General features: G+C 39.5%; 1 protein-coding gene across 1 annotated transcript; it reads left to right on the forward strand.

Moving 5' to 3' along the window:
• The first annotated feature begins 8,174 nt into the window (after window positions 1-8,174).
• Window positions 8,175-10,875, forward strand: LOC130883695 (myb/SANT-like DNA-binding domain-containing protein 4). The gene has a single exon (XM_057784392.1). The coding sequence runs from the start codon at window positions 8,215-8,217 to the stop codon at window positions 9,382-9,384; it is 1,170 nt and encodes a 389-aa protein (XP_057640375.1). The 5' UTR covers window positions 8,175-8,214; the 3' UTR covers window positions 9,385-10,875.
• Window positions 10,876-19,171: the final 8,296 nt, after the last annotated feature.

Raw genomic sequence — 19,171 nt, forward strand, 5'->3', positions numbered from 1 at the left:
GCCTGGTCCCATGGAGGTGGTTGATTCAGGCCTGCCCTGGAGGAGGTTGCTCCTTGGGACTGCTCTGTTAGTTTGCTCCCTCGGACCTGGTACTGCAGAGGTCTCTCACTCAGACCGGCTCCCGTGGAGGTTGAAGACTTGGGCTGCTATGACAGAGATTGCTGGCTTGGGCCTACTCCCACAGATGTCCCTGAGTCAGGCCTGGTTCTGTAGATGTCCCTTGCTTGAGCCTGGTCCCTAAGAGGTAGTTGATTGTTTCCTAAGGAAAGACAGAAAGGGTGTAGATTCTGATGGAGGGGGTACTGGAGGAGTTGGGGGAAGGGAAACTAATCAGAATATATTGCACAAAAAGTATTTTCAATGAAAGATAGAAAAACATATCCAACATCATGCAATTAGAAAAAAAACTGCCCCTTTTTCTTATGAATTTCCTAAGTGCAACAGATCTTACAGCAAGCATAGCTCAGGGCATAGCCCTCTCAACAAAGGGTTTTTCTCACTGAGAAATAAGCTTAGGTACCTAACAGCACTTTCTGTCATAACCTATGTAACCAAGCTCTGAAGTTTCATAGAAAATGGGCCTACTACCGAATTTCTGATATTTCTACACATGGTATTCTGTACATCCTGTACATGAAGACCTTATTCAGAACAATCTTTGTAATGATTTTATAGAGTGACTGACTTGAAAGATAGAGATCCCATTTTTTTTTCCTTAGTGACAATCAGGTTTCCATACAATCCAGCATATCAAAGGTGATGTTTAATCCACAGCAAAGAGCTGGTCTCACTGCTGTCCACTATAACAGACATGGCTTCTCCTATCACTGTCTTCCTTTTCTACAGTATAATGCTGGATGCCTGTGTGTTGGTGCTATGACAGTTTGGGGCAAGTATAATTATTGCAAATATATTGCTCTGCTATGATCCAAATAATGAAATTTTATTCATCAATCCATTATTCTTGGCTTCTAGTGACTTCTAGGAAATGATGGAGGGCTAATTTGTTACTTTTCAAGAACACCAAAGTCTCAAAACAAATGTTAATTTAAAAAAAACTACTTCTTTCCCCTGCATGAAACTTGAAGAGCCTCACCCTGAACACAGAGTGTCTAAAGTAGACCTCCATAATGTTCTTACTTACTATAATACCATCACTGCACAGAAATCTGCAGGAGTGGAACTGATGAGTGAGGGTCATGAGAGAGATGGGAACCAAATGGGTGGGTACTCACTCCCCTTGCTTGGCCAAATTATAGTTGATACCCGGGGGAGCCAGCTTGAGGTTGTTCCTGTTCAGGGCCACTGGGCTTCAGGTGTACACATTAGGATGTTAGGGTTTCAGGTAGAATCTGAAAGACTTAAGCGGATTTCATGCTGTCTAGGAATATGTCTATCGTGACCATAGTACAGATGATAGAAAGAATGTGAAGAGATTCAGGTTATCCAAGCCCACGCTATTTCAGTCTTCTGAAAACCAGGGGAGTGTGCCTATGGCTGAGTCACAAGATCCAGTTGGTCCTGGAACATTCTAGGGGGCATATCATTGGAGAGGAAAAGCCACTCCTAGGGAAAGATAAATGGAGCAGAGTGTAGCAGTTGAATCACTAGACTTAAGAGTGAAATGTAAAGCAGCAAGAACTTATCTTGCACCCTTCACCATGATGTCTCTGGAAGCATTTTTGTGCTATGCTTGAAGAACACTGAGTACCTTCTGGAGCATGCAAACTTCCTGCCTTCATCAGCATAAAGAGCAGTTTATATCTGGATGCCATACCTGTAAAGCTTTGGACAGTGATTGCATTTCCATTTCACCGTATTTTAGTTTGTTTCCAACAATGACTGTAATTTTAATCTTCTAATTGTTCCCAGTAATTGTAGAAGAAGTACAAGAGGTCACAAAAGCTGACAAAAGAAAATGAAGGTTCCAGTAAGAGAAATGAAAGTTCAAGACTAAGGACAATGTCCCTTGAAAATGGAAGAATGTTTGTTTGGGGGGGGGACACACTATATTTGATTTAGCATTATGTCTGCAACTTGCACAATATTATCAGTTAGAATCAGAATCACTCCAAAGGGTTTCTCACAGGTCAGAACAATTGAAAGATTCTCTCATTCTCTCCAGGTCCGTGATCCTCACCTCCACAGAGAAGGTTGACTCAGTTGGAGACAAATAAAGGACTCTAATTAGGGCTCTTGGGAGGCGCAGCAATTGTTTGAGACTGTTACTCAACTCTGTGAACTCATTAGCAAGAATCTTTCTGTTTGCATAGGCAGAGAAAGAGCGGCGAGTTCATTTTGGCCAAGCAAGCATGGGCCTGAGAGAATTCATATTTTATAGCAGAGGATTATTATTTTAGAGAGGAATCCAAGCAGCAAATAGACTATGAGTAACTGGCACAAACAGAATGAGGAAGAAGGGGGTGTAGAAGTGAAGGAGGGACGGAAGCTGGAATTGAAGAAAAAGTCAGGACTAAGTACAGTCCTTAGAAGGAAGAACAAAGAGCCCTAGAATCCAGGGCCATAACCTGGAGATAGTCTCCTGAAGGCCTGGGTGTAGAATGGAGCATCCCTGGCTGCTTAGAATCTCTGTGACTCTTTGTTCAAGACTCAAGTTCAAGAAGGGAGAAGCTGGTTTGATGGGTGTCAAACACATTCTTGTTGAGCAAGGGTCAGGGTGATGTGAGAGGAGTATCACTAATGCGGTAGAGAGGGGTGGTGAGCCGATGAGAGCAGTGGCTTGCTATGATGAATTGGGAGATACCTATTGTCCTAGATAGTTTGAATCACTTTATATATCCCATGCTGTCTTTATGGGGCTGACAGCAGTTAGGCTTCCCATGACTTAACCTGACCAGCGGCCTGCTCTCCTCAATGCAGCCTATGCATGCACGGGTTAGACAGCCCCACATTAATAGCTGTGGTACTCAGAAAACTCAAATGTTCTAAGAAGGCGACATATTGTCTTATATTGACATGTGAGCATGTACTTTACTTGTAAAATTTTAATATATGTATACATTGAAGAATGAGTCAGTGATTTAACACATCCACTACCTCAAATGCTGATTGTTTTTGTTGTGAGTACATGTAAAATCCATTCTTTTAGAAGTTTCAAAACAGGTAATGTACTACTGAATATGGTTCCCATGATCCACCAAAGAGCAAGTTTTGTCTCATCGGCTTGTTCCCCACTGACTCATTCGTGGAGTTTGGTAACTTTCGTTTTATGACTTTGACTTAAATGTTTTTGTACATTCAATATTTTTAGTTTTTACAGGTAAGGCATTCTATTCCTGCCTTTTCACTTAGCATTGCTCTCTGTGCTCAACCGTGTTTCCACATAAGCCTTTTCTTCTTTTGAAGACCGAGTTCTATTCTATTGTGCAGGTAGGTCATACTTCCTTTCTCTCTCCATCTCCGGAACGCACCGGAGATGCTTCCGAATCTTTGCTACAGTGGACAGTGCTGCAGTGAACATGCGAGTGTGGAAATTTTCTCACCACACAGATTTCAGTTTCCCTGGCTATACCTCTCCAAGGTGGGGCATCTGGGCCATATGTAGTCCTATTTTCTGCTTATTGACGAATCTCCATCACACGTACTCCAATGATACCCCTATCTTCCCATCAACACCAGGGTTGCAGTGCTCCTTTTTCCTGTATCCTCACTAACCCTTGCTCTCTTCCATGTTTATGAGAAGAGCTATTCCACCAGGTGTGAGCTGATACATCGTACAGTGATTATAATGTGCCTTTCCTTGGTGATTAATGACATTAAGTAGTTCTTCATGGAGCTTTGGGCAGCTTCATGAGAAACGTCTGTTCAAGTCTTTTTCCTAGTTTCTACATTGGACTGTGTTTTTTTCTATCATTGAGCCTAGTTCTGTCTACATTCTGACGTTACTAGCCACTTATCAAATGTATGGCTTGAGAATGTTTCCTTTCATCTTGTTTGCCTCTTCCCTTTGCTCTGAGTTCCCTTTGCTATGCATACATTTTATGGTTTGTCTTAGTCTCAATAATCTGTTTTCCCCCCTTTCTTTTTCTATGAACTCTTGTAGTCTTACATTTGTAAAATTATTGTCCACATACGGTATTGTGATTCTCCCATATTTCCAGTATTGCCACAGTTTCAGCCTTACATTTAAGTCCTTTATCCTTGTACATTGATTTTCACATGTAATCTGACAGAAGTATTCAACTTCATTGACTTTTTGTGCATACTTGATCAGCATTGCTTTTTAAAGAGGCTGTATTTTTCTCATCATGTGTTTTGGGAACCCTTGTCAAAAACCAGTGAAGTATGAATATGAGGGTTTATTGCTGCACTCTGTGTTCTACTGTGTTTGCCACTGTGTCTGCTTGATGCTAGTGCTGTGTTACTTTGACTACTACAGTTTTGTAATATATTTTAAAGGCAAACAACACAACGTTTACAGTTTTATGTTGGTTGTTTGGAGCTGCTCTAAATAGATTTTAGGATTGTTTTTACTGTTTCTGTGGGAAGCATAATGAAAATTTTAGTGACATTGTGCTGAAGTTTTATATAACTTTGGGTGGCACAGATATTTTAACTATTAATAAGTGGGGTATTGTACTTACTTTAGTCTTTTCTCCCAATAATGTCTTATAGTTTTCAGTATAGAAATCTTTCAGCGCCTCCACTAATTTTATTCCTAAGTACTTTTATTTCACTTTATTTATATATTTGTATATTTTATTTATATTTTATATTTGTATGTGTAGCAAAGTTACACATTTTTGTGAGTGTGCCAACTTGCACATATGCACATGGAGGTTACAGATTAATGCCAGTGTCTTCATTGATTGCTCTCTACCAAATTCCTTTTTGAAGCAGGGTCTTACACTGATCATGTAGCTCATCAATTCGGCTAGGCTAATTGGCTAATGAGTTTTAGGTATTCTTTGTTTTGCCCCCCCCCACGCCCCCAGTGCTGAGGTTACAGATGTGTGCTAATGTGTGGCAGCACCCAGCCTTTCTTTGGGTTCTGATTGAAATTCAAGTACTCATGTTGGTATAGTAGACAATTTACCCACTGAGTCATATCCTTAGCCCGACGTTTAATCATTTTTAATGCTATCTGGACTGGTGGAAGTGCTTCTGGTTTGTGCATTTTATTTTAGGTACTGCTACTTTAATGAATTAGTGCAGAAATCTCTAGGGCTATGTTTCTGAACGTGTCATCATCAAACAATACTATTTCTTCTTTTCCTATTTATATACTATTTGTTTATTTATCTAACCTAAATTGTCTGATTGGGGCTCATGGATATTTTTGTTTAACACGAGAGCTCGTAATCTTCAAGAGCAATGGTATTTAATTCACTTTCTTGTATCATGTATGCCCACATTTTACATGCAATGCAACTTTTTTTTGGGGGGGGGGAGCTAGGAAAACCCAGTTGTCCAGTTGGGTGTAGTAAAAACAGGATAGCAAACAGAGTGCTTTAGATGATCAGGGAGCTCATTGTCTGCAGTTCCACCGTGGATACTGTATCTGACAGCAAATAAACATAAAGGCACACGGACTCTTGGTTCTCATTGAAGTTCGAAGACACTCATAGAGGTCATTACGCTAATATCCGTGTTGAAGCTGGAGTGCTATGCAAACTTCAGCTTCTGATTAGCAATTATCAACAGAACACTTCAATTGTTGATGCTTTTGATACCAAGCATTCTTCTGGCTGCAAGGTCTTTAGGGTTTACCATAAACACTAACCAGGGACAGCTATGAAAAGGGGATGCTGTGACTAAAGAACTCACTTTCAAAGTTTGTTTCATCTGAATTATTGTAAATTTTAAGTTCTGATATTTGATTCAGATTTTAGGAAGTGTGTAAGTAGTTTTGGCACAACTTGTATATGCGAATCTATTTTTTTTCAGCTGCAAATTTTAACAAATCTAAATATAAACTGAGGATTTCTCATGGAAACGTGCTGTCCCAGTATGGAAAATTCATACTGGCTTGTGGAGACTCAGTAGGAAAAAAATAAATGTATAATATTTCATTAACATGAGTTTTGATGATTAGGTCTTGGAATGATAATATTTTGGGTAGATCGGATTAAAAAACATGTTGTTAAAATTAATTTTCCCAGTTTCTTCTTTGCCATTTAGAAGTGTGGCTACTTGCAAACTTAAAATTACTGACATCACTCACATTATATTTCTATTGGACAATGTGGCTCTGGAAGCTTTTTGAAAACTTCTACCATGTCACTGAATCATCCAAATACCCCAGCAGTAGCTCACGGCTTCCCTTTTTAAGAACAAGGCTAATGGAATGAACTTAAAGAAAGTTCTAGTCTTTCTGGAATTATAGAGGACTGTGCCAGGTCAGCAAGATTCTCTTCCTATTTCCTCTCTGTCACATAACTCCATGTAGCTGTCTGTCAAGGAGGTAGAGAACGGGCATACTATGTCTTTTGAGTCTTCCTAACAAAATTTCCATAACCCAATTTCTGATCAAAGATAGAGTGAAGGAAATACCTTCTCTTTGATTGGCAACTAGGAGAGTATTTGAGTTTGCCAAAGGAATGAAAACCAAACCCACTTACAAGAACAAATGGAGTTTTAACAATGAAGGCTAAAACATACTTGAAAAAAAAGGAGCAAGATAGTTCACCCAAAGGGCTTTGAGTATGTCTAGTAGAAGTAAGAGTTACCAAATGGAACTAGCTCAACATTTAATTCTCAGATTGTATTCTCCCTATTAACAGTATTCTGTATTTGGTCATCACAAGAATGAAAGTCTTTCCCAGCACATTTTTTTGGTGTTATTAATTTTGTATCAGCTGGTTTCCCTTCTTCTCTTCCTCTACTGTCTTCTCCACACCACAGGGCACAGGGTCTCCAAGCCTTTCTTTATCACTGCATGATTGATCGCAAAGCATGGCTAGAGTCCATGGACGTGACCGGTTCTTGCAGGCACACTCTCCCGTGAGGGAAAGATTCGCAGAGAGTGAGGCAAGCGCTTAGCAGATCATTTCTTCCACAGAGATAGGTGCCAGCTGCAAGTCTTGAAAAGCACAGCCATCTGCTCTGTTCCTGTGTCAGCCTTTGCCTCTCGCAGATTCTGCCATGTGGGTTTGGGGGAGTTCAGAACTTCAGTAGTGCCTACGACAAAAACAAAGAGCAAAAATGATGCCCGGAGGACAGCAGGCCCTCATTTCCCAGGGGATCCCTGGAGCCACCTCATTGGCTGTATTTCCTGTGTCACACGGGATGGTTCTTCCCTGGCTCAGTCTTCTGGTTCTCCCCAAGACCAGCCCTCCCCATCCTGACCTTCCTCTCTGCAGAGAACAGACCTGCCAGAGAGCCTTGCTATTTTTACTTCTCTGAGAGGGGATCTCAGGTTACAAATTATATACGGATGAGGTAAGTTCCAGGTACGCAGACTCATGTTTCCAATTTAGCTTGGCACTGATTTCGAACATTAAACAGTCCCGCCCAGATCTCCCTGTTTCCACTCTCCTCCCCTCTCTGGCATCTCATTTCATCCTGGTTTTAAGGGTCATTTTTCTTTCCTGCTGCACCCCTCAGCTTTCAGGCTGCTTGGGGTTTGGGGATCAGGGAGAGTTAGGTTCCACACAGATACAATTGACACCTACTATGTCCTGAGTGGTAGCCACACTACACCCCTTCTCCTGGTACGGCGGATATTTGTAATAGAGGTTTCCGTCGCTTTCATCCCTACGGTCACAGTTAAGCCCCTAGACAGCATGAAGAGTTTAGGATGCTGTAATTACCTAGGATTTGCAGATGAAAACGAAGCAAGATTCGGAAGAGTTTAGTGATTTGACTAGAGAACATGGGAAAGATGAAGTGCAGAGGTAACAGATGAATAAGGGATTTCTGGTTGGCTGCCCTCCTTGAAAACGCTGATCTGAAGAACTCTCCCTCTTTTCTCGCTCCTTCCCTCCTCCCTACATCTCCCTGTCCTTCCATTTTTCCTGAGTCTTAGATCTATTAGACCTTAGTTCAGATGTCTCCTCAAAGCTACTTGTATGACAAACACGTTGGATATTTCCTGAGTTCTGTCTTATGAATGTAAATTCAATTAGGGCAGCGTGTTAGGAATGGGAGACACTAAAGTCAGGCTAAAACATACAGGAATTATTGAGAATAAGAATTCAAATGTCGGTGATGGTGCCGCTGGGGTCGCAGATATCAAACTGCTTCCATGACTAGATGAATGGAAACTCAGTGATTTTTTTTTTTTTAGCTAAGAGCCGACAAGGGGTTGTACTTGGGCTTCGTTCTTTGGAGCATACTCTTTGCACAAGTTTTCCTGCTATTAAAACCTGCCCTGAAGTTTTAAAAATGAAGCAGTTGAAAAGGAAAAGGAAAAGCAATTTTAGTGTTCAGGAAACTCAGACCCTTTTGAAAGAAATTACCAAAAGGAAAGAAGTCATTTTTTCCAAGCAACTCAACACAACAATAAATGTGATGAAGCGAATGGCCTGGGAGGAGATTGCACAGTGTGTAAACGCTGTAGGAGAAGGCGAACAGAGGACGGGAACTGAGGTGAAGAGACGGTACCTCGATTGGCGTGCACTCATGAAAAGGAAGAGAATGAAGGCCAACATGAAGCTGGTTGGTTCTGGGTTTCCTCTACCCACGTCTGATTTAGACGACTCTCTCACTGAAGAGATAGATGAAAAAATTGCATTCCGAAATGATGCAAATTTTGACTGGCAGAATGTGGCGGATTTCCGAGATGCAGGTGGATCCCTAACAGAGGTCAAAGTGGAAGAGGAAGAAAGGGACCCACAAAGCCCTGAGTTTGAGATTGAGGAGGAGGAAGAAATGCTGTCATCTGTCATACCAGATTCCCGGAGGGAAAGTGAGCTCCCTGACTTCCCTCACATTGATGAGTTTTTCACCCTCAATTCCACACCGTCCAGACCCGCATATGATGAGCCTCATCTGCTCATGAATATAGAGAAACAGAAGCTGGAGCTGGAGAAACGCCGGCTGGATATTGAGGCAGAACGGCTGCAGGTGGAGAAGGAGCGTCTCCAAATAGAGAAGGAGCGCCTGCGCCACCTGGACCTGGAGCACGAGCGCCTGCAGCTGGAGAAGGAGCGGCTGCAGATCGAGAGAGAGAAGTGGAGGCTGCAGTTGGTTAGCGCTGAGAAACCCGCCCTAGAGAACGATCTTGGCCAGGGGGAGAAGTCCATACTACAGCCACAGGACGTAGAAGCGGAGAAGTTGAAACTCGAGCGAGAGCGCCTGCAGCTGGAGAAAGATCGGCTGCAGTTTTTGAAGTTTGAGTCTGAGAAGCTGCAGATCGAAAAGGAGCGCTTGCAGGTGGAGAAGGAGAGACTGCGAATTCAGAAAGAAGGGCATTTGCCTTGACTGTTCTCCATCCTCTGCTTAGCAAAGGTTTATGAACTGTAGCTTTCCTCATCAGTCCATGTAAAGGTAGTTGGTGAATTAGCTACCCCATCGCCACCCCTGTCTTATGTTAGTGTTTTTAGTAGGAAAAAAGATAGTAACACATAGGTAGCCATGTGGTTCAATAGTACATTGTATAAACTGTGCCCACCATAAACAAATAGCAGAGGATCTGCTAGACTCTTTCACATTAGTAATACTGCATAGAGTCCTGTCTTATTTGTGTGCCCGAAGTTTGCAATAATGTCTACAGTGAAGGTCCCACCCAGTGATTCTCAAGTGGAGTTTGGGCTCCCAGAAGACATTTGGGATTGTGGGGAGATGTTTTTTGGTGGTCAAAGTAGATGGGTGTAGGCTTCTGCTGACATCAGTAGAGGCTACAGGCTCTGCTAAATACCATGTAATGCCTGGCTCTCCTCTTCACAGGAAAGAATTACCCAACCCAAAGTATCACTAGTACCAAGTTTGAGAAACCTATCCCTGGCCTAACTGTGCACCTATAACTGTCTTCTAAAGTTTTGGAATATTAAAGCTTCAGATATTTATGTGCATAGATATTTAAATGGCCAAAAGCATATTAACTGTAAGACATTACTGTGTAGTTTATTGAATATAGGGAGTGGTGGAGGTTGTAGGTACTTTATATCCATGGTGTTGTCTATCAGTAGACTGAGACTTAGAAGCAATCCTGGGACTATCTGAGATTGTATAAAATGAATCACTTTGAAAGGCAGTCCCCCCCTCAAGAATGAACACGCGATTTGGAAAGCTTTAGTTCCCCCTTCTTTAAATCTGTTGTTGTAGTTTGAATAGAGAACTTGCCATTTCAATCATACACTGAAATGTTATATAAGAGAGTGGCAGAAGCTAGTAAAAATCATACCAGTGCCAAATGGTGACAGTAGTCCATGATGGTGACCCAGTAAATTGTTGATTGATTTTTTATTTTAAAGTGAAGAATAGTCATTTGAGACTGAGAGATGGGGCAAATGCCCTCTGCATCAGTAAAATGGTGTTGAAATGATAGAAGTAGCTGTGTGTTATGGTTAGGGGAATCATTTGCTTAACTTAATATCTACAAGAATATGAAATGGTAACTTCTTACTTTAGAATCTGAAGTTCAGAGAAATCCTGCAGTAAGTAAGTGGCTGATCTTTATGCAGTGTCCTGACGGTAGTTTATGACAGTAAAGTGCTTTCTCTGCACAATGAGCTGGAAATGGCTGCACAAGTTCACTTTGTGTTTCCTGTTTTCTAGGATGATAGCTTTAATACAACACTTCTGTTGACACACTACTTTGATTCTGTATTTGTTCCTCATTAATTTATAAATGGCTAGAAATCATGTTTGAATACGGGTATGTAGAGGGAAAACATACCTGTAATTCCTTATCCTGATTTTGAAATAGTGTTATTTTTTTATAATTCTATTAAAAGCTTCTACCTTAGAAAGAAAAAAAAAAAAAAAAAAAAGAATTCAAATGTCTGCTCATTTTGTTATTTAAAATTAAAGGTGTTCACTTAATAGTGTTCCTATCTTTAGGGAGTTTATAGTGCAAGATGTACAGAAACATTTAAAAATAAAACATGATTCACAAACAGAATCTTAACAATCAAGTAGAAAACTTGTATTTCTCCTAATGAAAGAAAGAGCTTTAATTTGACAGTTTTGAATTCTGGCTATACAAATAGACACGTGTGATATTATGCATATTTGTTACAGATGTAAATGTTTGCACATATTCATGTATTCAGTGTAGTATTTAACTATGCTCTAAACTTGTTGGTGCCTGTTTGCGAGTCCTTGACTATATCATTGGGGCCTACATAAAGATGGGATAATCATTAATTTTGATTTTATTAGTGATCATAAATGATTTTCTTCAATCTTTTACAAGTGTGGTATATACAGCACACAATATAACAAAAATGGCATGGAATGATTTATGGTCTGCGTAAGTTTCTTAGTGTATTTTGCCCATTTTTCTTCCTCTGTAAATTGGAAATGATACTATAAAGCTCACTAAAGTTTTGCGGAGAACTTTTAATGAGATAATCTCTAAGAAATTCTTAGAATGACTTTAGTAAATAATGATCAATAAAGACTGGCTTGGAAAGCTACAAAGCCTATGAGCTACAAGAGAGCAGCCTATAAGATATACGGATGCAATAGTGACACAATGTTATGTAAGTAATCAACCCATTATTAAAAATTGGAATTAAGGCCCACTCCATGAGATAGAATTCATATCTGACACTGTTAAAGTGTTCAAGAGCCTGAGACTAGATAGGGCATGGAACATAGCAATAAAATGACTCCTAATGACATATCATTATACCTATAGATCAATGTGCTGTGGGATAATGTTCTTGTATACTGTAAAGATTTGTCACTCATATTAGTTTAATAAAGCACTGATTGGCTGTCCTCCTTTAAAACGATATAGTGACAGGAAGTATAGGTGTGGTGACCAGACTAAGAGAATTCTGGGAAGAGTAAAGGCAGAGAATCAGTCACTAGCCAGACACAAAGGAAGTAGGATAAGAATGCCTTACTAAGAAAAGGTATTCAGTAATGTAACTAACATATATAATTATGGGTTAATTTAAGTGTTAAGAACTAGTTAATAATAAGCCTGAGCTAATAGGTCAAACAGTTTATAATTAATATAAACCTCTGTGTGTTTCATTGGAACTGTTTGGCAGTGGGATCAGGTGGGACAGAAATTTCTGTCTTCAAATGGCACCCAATATGGGGCTTGAATCCATGAGCTGGGATTAAGAGTCCCATGCTCTACCAACTGAGGTATTTGAGTAGCACAGAAAATTCCATCTACATTTGAAGCCCAACATTTGGGGTACGAACTCACAAAAAAGTCACTGGCACAGTCTAGAGCTGTAAGTGGTGCCACAAGATCAATACATAAACAGATCCAGGTGGTGGTGGCTCATAACTTTAATCCCAGTACTAGGAAGTCACACACTTTTAATCCCAGTACTAAAAGGGAATATAAGGTGGGAGGAGACAGAGCTCAGGTCTGAGTCTGTAGTCACTCAGCCTTGGTAGAGGTACGACTTCTCTTGTGGCTTGGCTGTTTTGCTTTTCTGATCTTCAAGTTGCACCCATATCTGTCTTTGGGTTGTTATTATTCATGTTACATTAATGCCTTGGTTTACCCTATCAGAGAAGGCTCTTCTTAGAGTAGGTGGTAAGTAACAAAGAGATTCACAACTGGAGGGTGTGTGGAGGTGGCAGGCTTTGGAGCACTCAATGCCAAATGGGATAGCATTATCAAATCTCTCTCTTCAAGGTTAGAAATCTACACAGAAGAAGAGACAGAAAGACTATAAGATATGGAGGTTGTGGATACTGACAAGGAAGGAGCATCTTCAAGATGAAAGAAGACTAACATACAAATGAACTCAGAGACTGTGACAGTGCACACAAGACCTGCACAGTTTCAAACCAGACAAAACCTCAGCACTGAGAAGGGGAAGTGGACACAAAATCCCACCCTACCCATTAAGTTATTTGCAATTGATGGCTGCAGGGAATGGGGAATTCATTTTTTTTCCTCATGGAATATCACTGGGTGTACCAAACACCAGGGCAGATTCTATGCTTTATAGTAGTTAGCCACAAAACAGACTCAAAGTGTGCCTTTTGTTTTGTTTTGGTATTTTCTGTCTTATTGGTTTCATTTTTTTTTCTTTTTAGTCTTTTATTTATTTTTGTTGTTTTTACATTCTTTTTAAGAGAGAGGGAGAGAGGGAGAGAATATAGCTTGATGGGTAGAGAGGTAGGGAAGATCTGGGAGATGTTGGGAGAGGGAATTAATATGATCAAAATATATTGTATGATAACATTTTTAATAATAAGAAATCAAACAACCTTCAACCACTGCCCCACAAAGACAGGTTGGGACGATGGTTCAGCATGTAAGCCCTAGCTGTGAAAAGAGAGGACCTGATTTTGAGCCCCCAGAATGCCTATGACAGCCAAATGAAGTAATTCACCTCTGTAATTCCAGTATTCTTACCGTGAGATGGAAAACAGAGATGGGGCAGTCCCCAGAAGTACGCGGGCCAGATAGCCTGTTTGATGCAACAATAAACAACACACAGACCCTGTCTCAAATAAGGAGGCAGGAGAGGATCCATACTCAAAGCTGCTCTCTGATCTCCATATCCATGTTATTACACATGACCACCTGTGCTCACACAAAGACAAAAAATACAAATATGTGGTGAATTTTGTATAAGAATATGTAAGCAGCATGTGCATATGTATGCACATAAAACCATCACATTACATTCTACGGCCGTGTTTCGCCTCCCTTTCCCCCAACAGTCAAACACTGAATACACTGTTGTTTTCAATGATTTCATAGAGATGAGAGTGCTTGTGTGATGTCTGTCATCATTGGTCTCCCTTTGAGCACAAGTGAGGCAGTATTTGGGAGAAGGGAGTAGGAGCTTCAATGGAGGAGCTGAGGGTTGGATGAAACTTTTTAAGACCAAGGTAAAGAGAGCCCAAGGAGGAAACAGGCTTCAGAAGCTCGTGAATTCCATGGGACTGTCAGCTTTCGCTTTTCCTCTGCATCTCTTGCAATATTGGGAGGAGATTTCGGTTGCAATAATTTCAGATTGTCCTCTCATTGTGTCGGGTTCTGGCACAGCTTGGTTGCTGACAACTCTTCCAGACTGACTCATTGATTCTTTGGAAAAAGAAGAAAAGGGAGGGGCGCCTGCTAATCCATTTACTCATTATTGTTTCTGTTTATGATAGAAAAGCAAAATATGTCTTCTTAATCTGAGGATTTAAGTATTGAGATAGAATTATTGTCTTTTTCTCGTGAATTTTTTTAATACATTGAGTGCATAGAATAAATAACACCATTTTAAAACAGCAGTTTGATGATTCTGGCAATTACATATAACTGTACAATCAATACCACTATCGAGTGCTCCCATGGTTTCAAAATGCTCCCCCTTACCCTTCTGCAGTTGGTCACCTCTGCAAGTACTACCTTCCATCACCCTGAGTTCAGCTGCTTTCCTGCAGTGTGTGGTTCTGAGACTCATTGATGTTCACTGTTTTTATAGCTTGATGTATTGCAGAGTTGATGTCCACAGTTTCTTTACACAGCAGTTGGATGATGGCTGTGTTCTTCAGGGCTGCTATTTGGAATGCTGCTACCAGAAACATTTGAGCACTTGAGTTATTTTGAAATACATGTTCATTTAATTTAAATAAATATCTACAACAGAGGAAGATAGAGATAAGCATGCATTCACCTTCATGAATGTTGGATTGTTTTCCTGATTACTTTACTACTGTCAGTAGAAGCTGCAAGGGATGCCAGCACCACTCGCTCTCCTACTTTTCCAATGTTCCGTATTGATGTTCTGTAGCTGGTCTTCTGTTTACTGGGTGCTTATCTATCTTGTTTTGTGAAATGTTGCTCAGATGTTTTGGGCACGAGCCACTTCTTAGAGTTTCTTTCCTATTAAACTGTGAGTATTCTGTATTCTAGACACAGAGGTTTTTGCTTCACATTTTTTGCCAGCTTGTGTCTATGTTGTCCTGCTCCCTAAAGTAGATGAACTTATCTACTCTCTTTGTGAGTGTGTGTGTTGCTTTTGTATTTGTATTCTTTTTGATCTGTTTAAGATAGGAGTAATTTCACTTACAAAAATGTCACTCTAGTTCTTATTTTCTATTCACATTTTCTACGATGTACTTTGATTTTTTATGTATATATTATTTGTTTTAATGATTTCCCTTATGAGAAAAAAATGTAGCTATTCCAGAACCACTTTCTAGAAAACTATTTCTTTTTGGTTGAATTATCTTGGGAGATCTTTGATTGGGGAATGTAGTGGATGGTGTGTCTGCTCTTCCTCCTGAGTCCTGAACACTTGTCTGTAGCCAGTGCAGCTGATCCTAGGTCCTGGACCAGAGAATACAAGTATCCCAACTTGCTCCTCTTTTGCAAAAAATTTCCTGTACCATTTCATTTTATTTTACTTTCTGAACACAATTCAGAGACAGCTTATCAACTACTTTAATACAATTTAAGATAATTGGTATGTTTAGTCTATTAAAATGCAATGTGGCTATTGCTATGTTTCAGTTTGGGCCTGCCTTTTTATTATTCAGTTTTTACTAATCCATTTTATTATCTTCCCATAGTCTTTCTTTCCAGATCTTTGGCGATTATTTTAATACTTTTTGGCATTTAATTTATTTTTGTTGGCTTTTTTTGAGTGTGTAGATGTCAATGCCATGGTTGTGATATCTTAGTTTAGCCATTCAAGATATTTCGATTGGGGAAATAATTATCTCAAAACAAAAAATTTAAAAGACACTATTAAAATATAAATGATAGGGCATGGATTATAGCAAAACATCTATAAAATATGAGTCTGGCAAGTAAATTATGTCTCAGATTTATATTAAAAATACCAAAACTGCTACAATTTTAGGAAAAGATAAATGACCTAATATGAAACTGGAAAATGATTTGAACAGATAGTCACGAAGTGGATATGTGAATGGCCAAAAGACACAAGGAAATATATTAAATATCGCTATATTAGTCAGGGCTCTTTAGAGGAACAAATCCAATATGATAATACATATTAAAAAAGGGTTTATTAAAATGTCTTATGTGATCCTGTCTGGGTAGTCCAGAAATGTCTATCTCACACCAGAGAGACCAAGAACCCTAATTGTTCAGTCCACAAAGATGGGTGCTTCAAGAGCCCCAGTCTGGAGCTAAAGATCTGGAAGATTCCTGGAGAACTGCTAATTTTCAATTCAGATTGGAATCCTGGCTAGGTCACAAACTAAGAGAAGGAATACAGCCATGGCAGCAGCAGAGTAGCTGACCTTGCCAACAAAAGTGAAGGCAAGCAGGCAAACACAAAGCAGCCTTCTTCTATACTGTACCTTGGCTGTGAAAGAAAATCACTGATGTGGTTGTCAATGGTAGTAAATACAAGAGGTGGGAAGAAACTGGGAAAAGGCATGAGAGAACCTCCTGTAGAGATGGTATTGACCCCTCCCTGGTGGGGATTTGAATTATACAGTTGTTGATTGGCAGTTGAAGGTCTTACTTTGTCTTATAGTTCCAGAAAGATAGAATGCATAAAGATGAGAGGTTATGTATGCTATGCTGGTGGGGGCAGAAAGCTGGAAGATCACATTTCCATCTACACACAGGAAGCAGAGGGACTGAGCAAGAAGTATAACGAGGCCACAAACTCTCAAAGCGCTCCTCCAGTGTCTTATTTCCTTCATCAAGGCTTCACCTCCTGAAGACTCCATAATCTCCCAAACAGCACCACCAGCTGGGAAATGAGGGTTCAATGCATACGCCCATGGAGGCCACTTCTCATTCCTACCACCACAAAAGTTACATGAAAATTTTTTTACCTTCAAAATGAAAAGAATTGTTCACAGTATCATTTGGTTAAACTAATACCTTATGATATTTAAAAAAAAGTTGATGTTAATCTCTGGCTAAGGTTAACAATAATTAATTCAGATTTTTATACATTAAAAACAACTATAAAACATTAGTGGCCCATGCCAATAGACATTTGTTTCTTACATATGGGTGGGTCTAAGTTGCTTGGATATCTGCTTAAAGATGTGAATTTATGAGTTTATTGGAGGGTCACTCTAAGCTTCAGGTTGGACATGAGATGTCTCCATTTTTTTTCCCCCAATTTTTGTAGATGTGCTCTTCTTAGGAAAAGGTACAGATATTTGAGTGTAAGGAGAGTCATGCAGATCCTTCCTCAAGCGTTGTTTGTATCAGGTCTTCTAACATCCCTTTGATGACAGCAATTCCCACCATGGAATTCAGAATTAAGAAGAAGGAAAGTACTTGCTGCTAAGGTGGAATGTGGGTGACTGTTGAAATGACCTATGACAAACTGGATCCAGAATGTGCCTGTGGTATCACATGAGAGGATTATTCAATAATTACTTTGGAAAGAGATTATTATTTATGGATGCAATGATAGAATGATCTTGAATTTATACTAAGATAGTGTGAAAAAGGGGGGAAGTGGGTGGAGGTATAGAAAAAGTATTGGCTGGAAGTGTATAATGGCTGAAGCTAGGTGTGGGGAAAATGGAATCCATTGCACTATCCATTGTTCTTTTACATATATTTAAAATTTTTCTATGACAAAAATATTTCAAATATGACAGAAATCATGCGTTGAATTAGTTGCTTTTATATATATGGGAAAACAGAAATTCTGAATTGGTGTGCTGTTTATTCTGTGATGAGGCCACTACCTATTGGCCAAACAGAGCCAGGATCCAGGCCAATATTTTCTACTTGATGTGGCTTTCAGTCATTTATTTGGTAATTCCTCAAATATTTATTTAATACTAGGCTCTGTGCAAGTTATGGATAAAAGAGATAAAGTTTCTATTGCCTCAAATCCCCTCATCTAGTGTGTCAATAACAAACTGCAAAAATGAGGGCATGCTACATTGTAATGGGGTTATACACAGATCTGTCGGGGCATAGGAAGAGAAAGGATCCCTAAACATGACTCAGGCATTTGGTCAAGGAATTCCAAAAGGATACACAGAATGTAAATGGGAACCTATATATATGAAAGATTTAAAAGATTAAACAAACAGTAGTATCTTATGGCATGCACCATCCAGTTTCTGTGGCAAACTAGTGTGCCTACTGGGATTAAAGGTGTGTGTTACTATTATCTGGTCTGTAAGGCTGACCAGTGGGACTGTTTTACTCTCTGATCTTCAGGCAAGCTTTAGTTATTAAAATACAATTGAATTGCCACACTTAAGCACACACACACACACACACACACACACACACACACACACTACATAATCAAGCATCCTGGCATGTGTCATGCTTCTTGATGGGTACAAAGCTCCTCTCATCCACACTTGATATGAATTTCCCAGTCCTTTTTTTAAAAAATGCATCAACTAGTCTTTCTTTGTTAATTTATAGCTGAGATTAAATAATTTAGAGTAAATTTGTACGAAAGAATTTAGATGCCCTAGCAGTGTGTTTAAAATACTAAATATTAATTTTATTCACTGACTGCCCAAGTAACCATGGTGAGTGTCCATGTTCATGTCAGAAGCATTTCTGTGGGCTTATGGGCAACAGAAGAAATATTCTTGTGAATATGTACAAAATTTTAAGCTCGTGAAGTATTGTAAATTCATCAGCCCTTCCAGAATTTTCAAAAATCAAAACTTTAAGAGGATATTGACAGACTACTAAATGAGAATTTTAAGACAAGCTGTCAAAAAAGCCATATGGTAATACTAATTTTTTCCATGATTATTTTTTTCTCTAAGAACTCATGGGGTTCTGAGAACAGGTTTTGGAATGCTTATATGATTATTTTAAAGTCCTGTTTTATATTTTATCTGTTTATATCATAACTGAAGTACTCCTCTTTGAACTCTACACTTGGTTCCATATTGCATTCTATTTCAGTCAAACGGAGAGAGCATTTATTACAGTTTTTTCAAGCCCTCATAGCTTAGCTGACATCAAGTAGGGTTTTTAAATGGAGCTTCTTCTTCTATTCTGAAACTTGCTGACACCACTGCCCTACCCCCTTTCTCTCCCATGCTCATCTGTGAATTTGAGAACATTTTTAGGCTGACAAGAATCATGGGAAATAAATGAAATGCAGATGAGTTTTATAGCTGCGCTACGCCCAAAATT

The sequence above is a fragment of the Chionomys nivalis genome, chromosome 11 (genome assembly GCF_950005125.1).
Source record: "Chionomys nivalis chromosome 11, mChiNiv1.1, whole genome shotgun sequence".
In the NCBI taxonomy this organism is placed as follows: Eukaryota; Metazoa; Chordata; class Mammalia; order Rodentia; family Cricetidae; genus Chionomys; species Chionomys nivalis.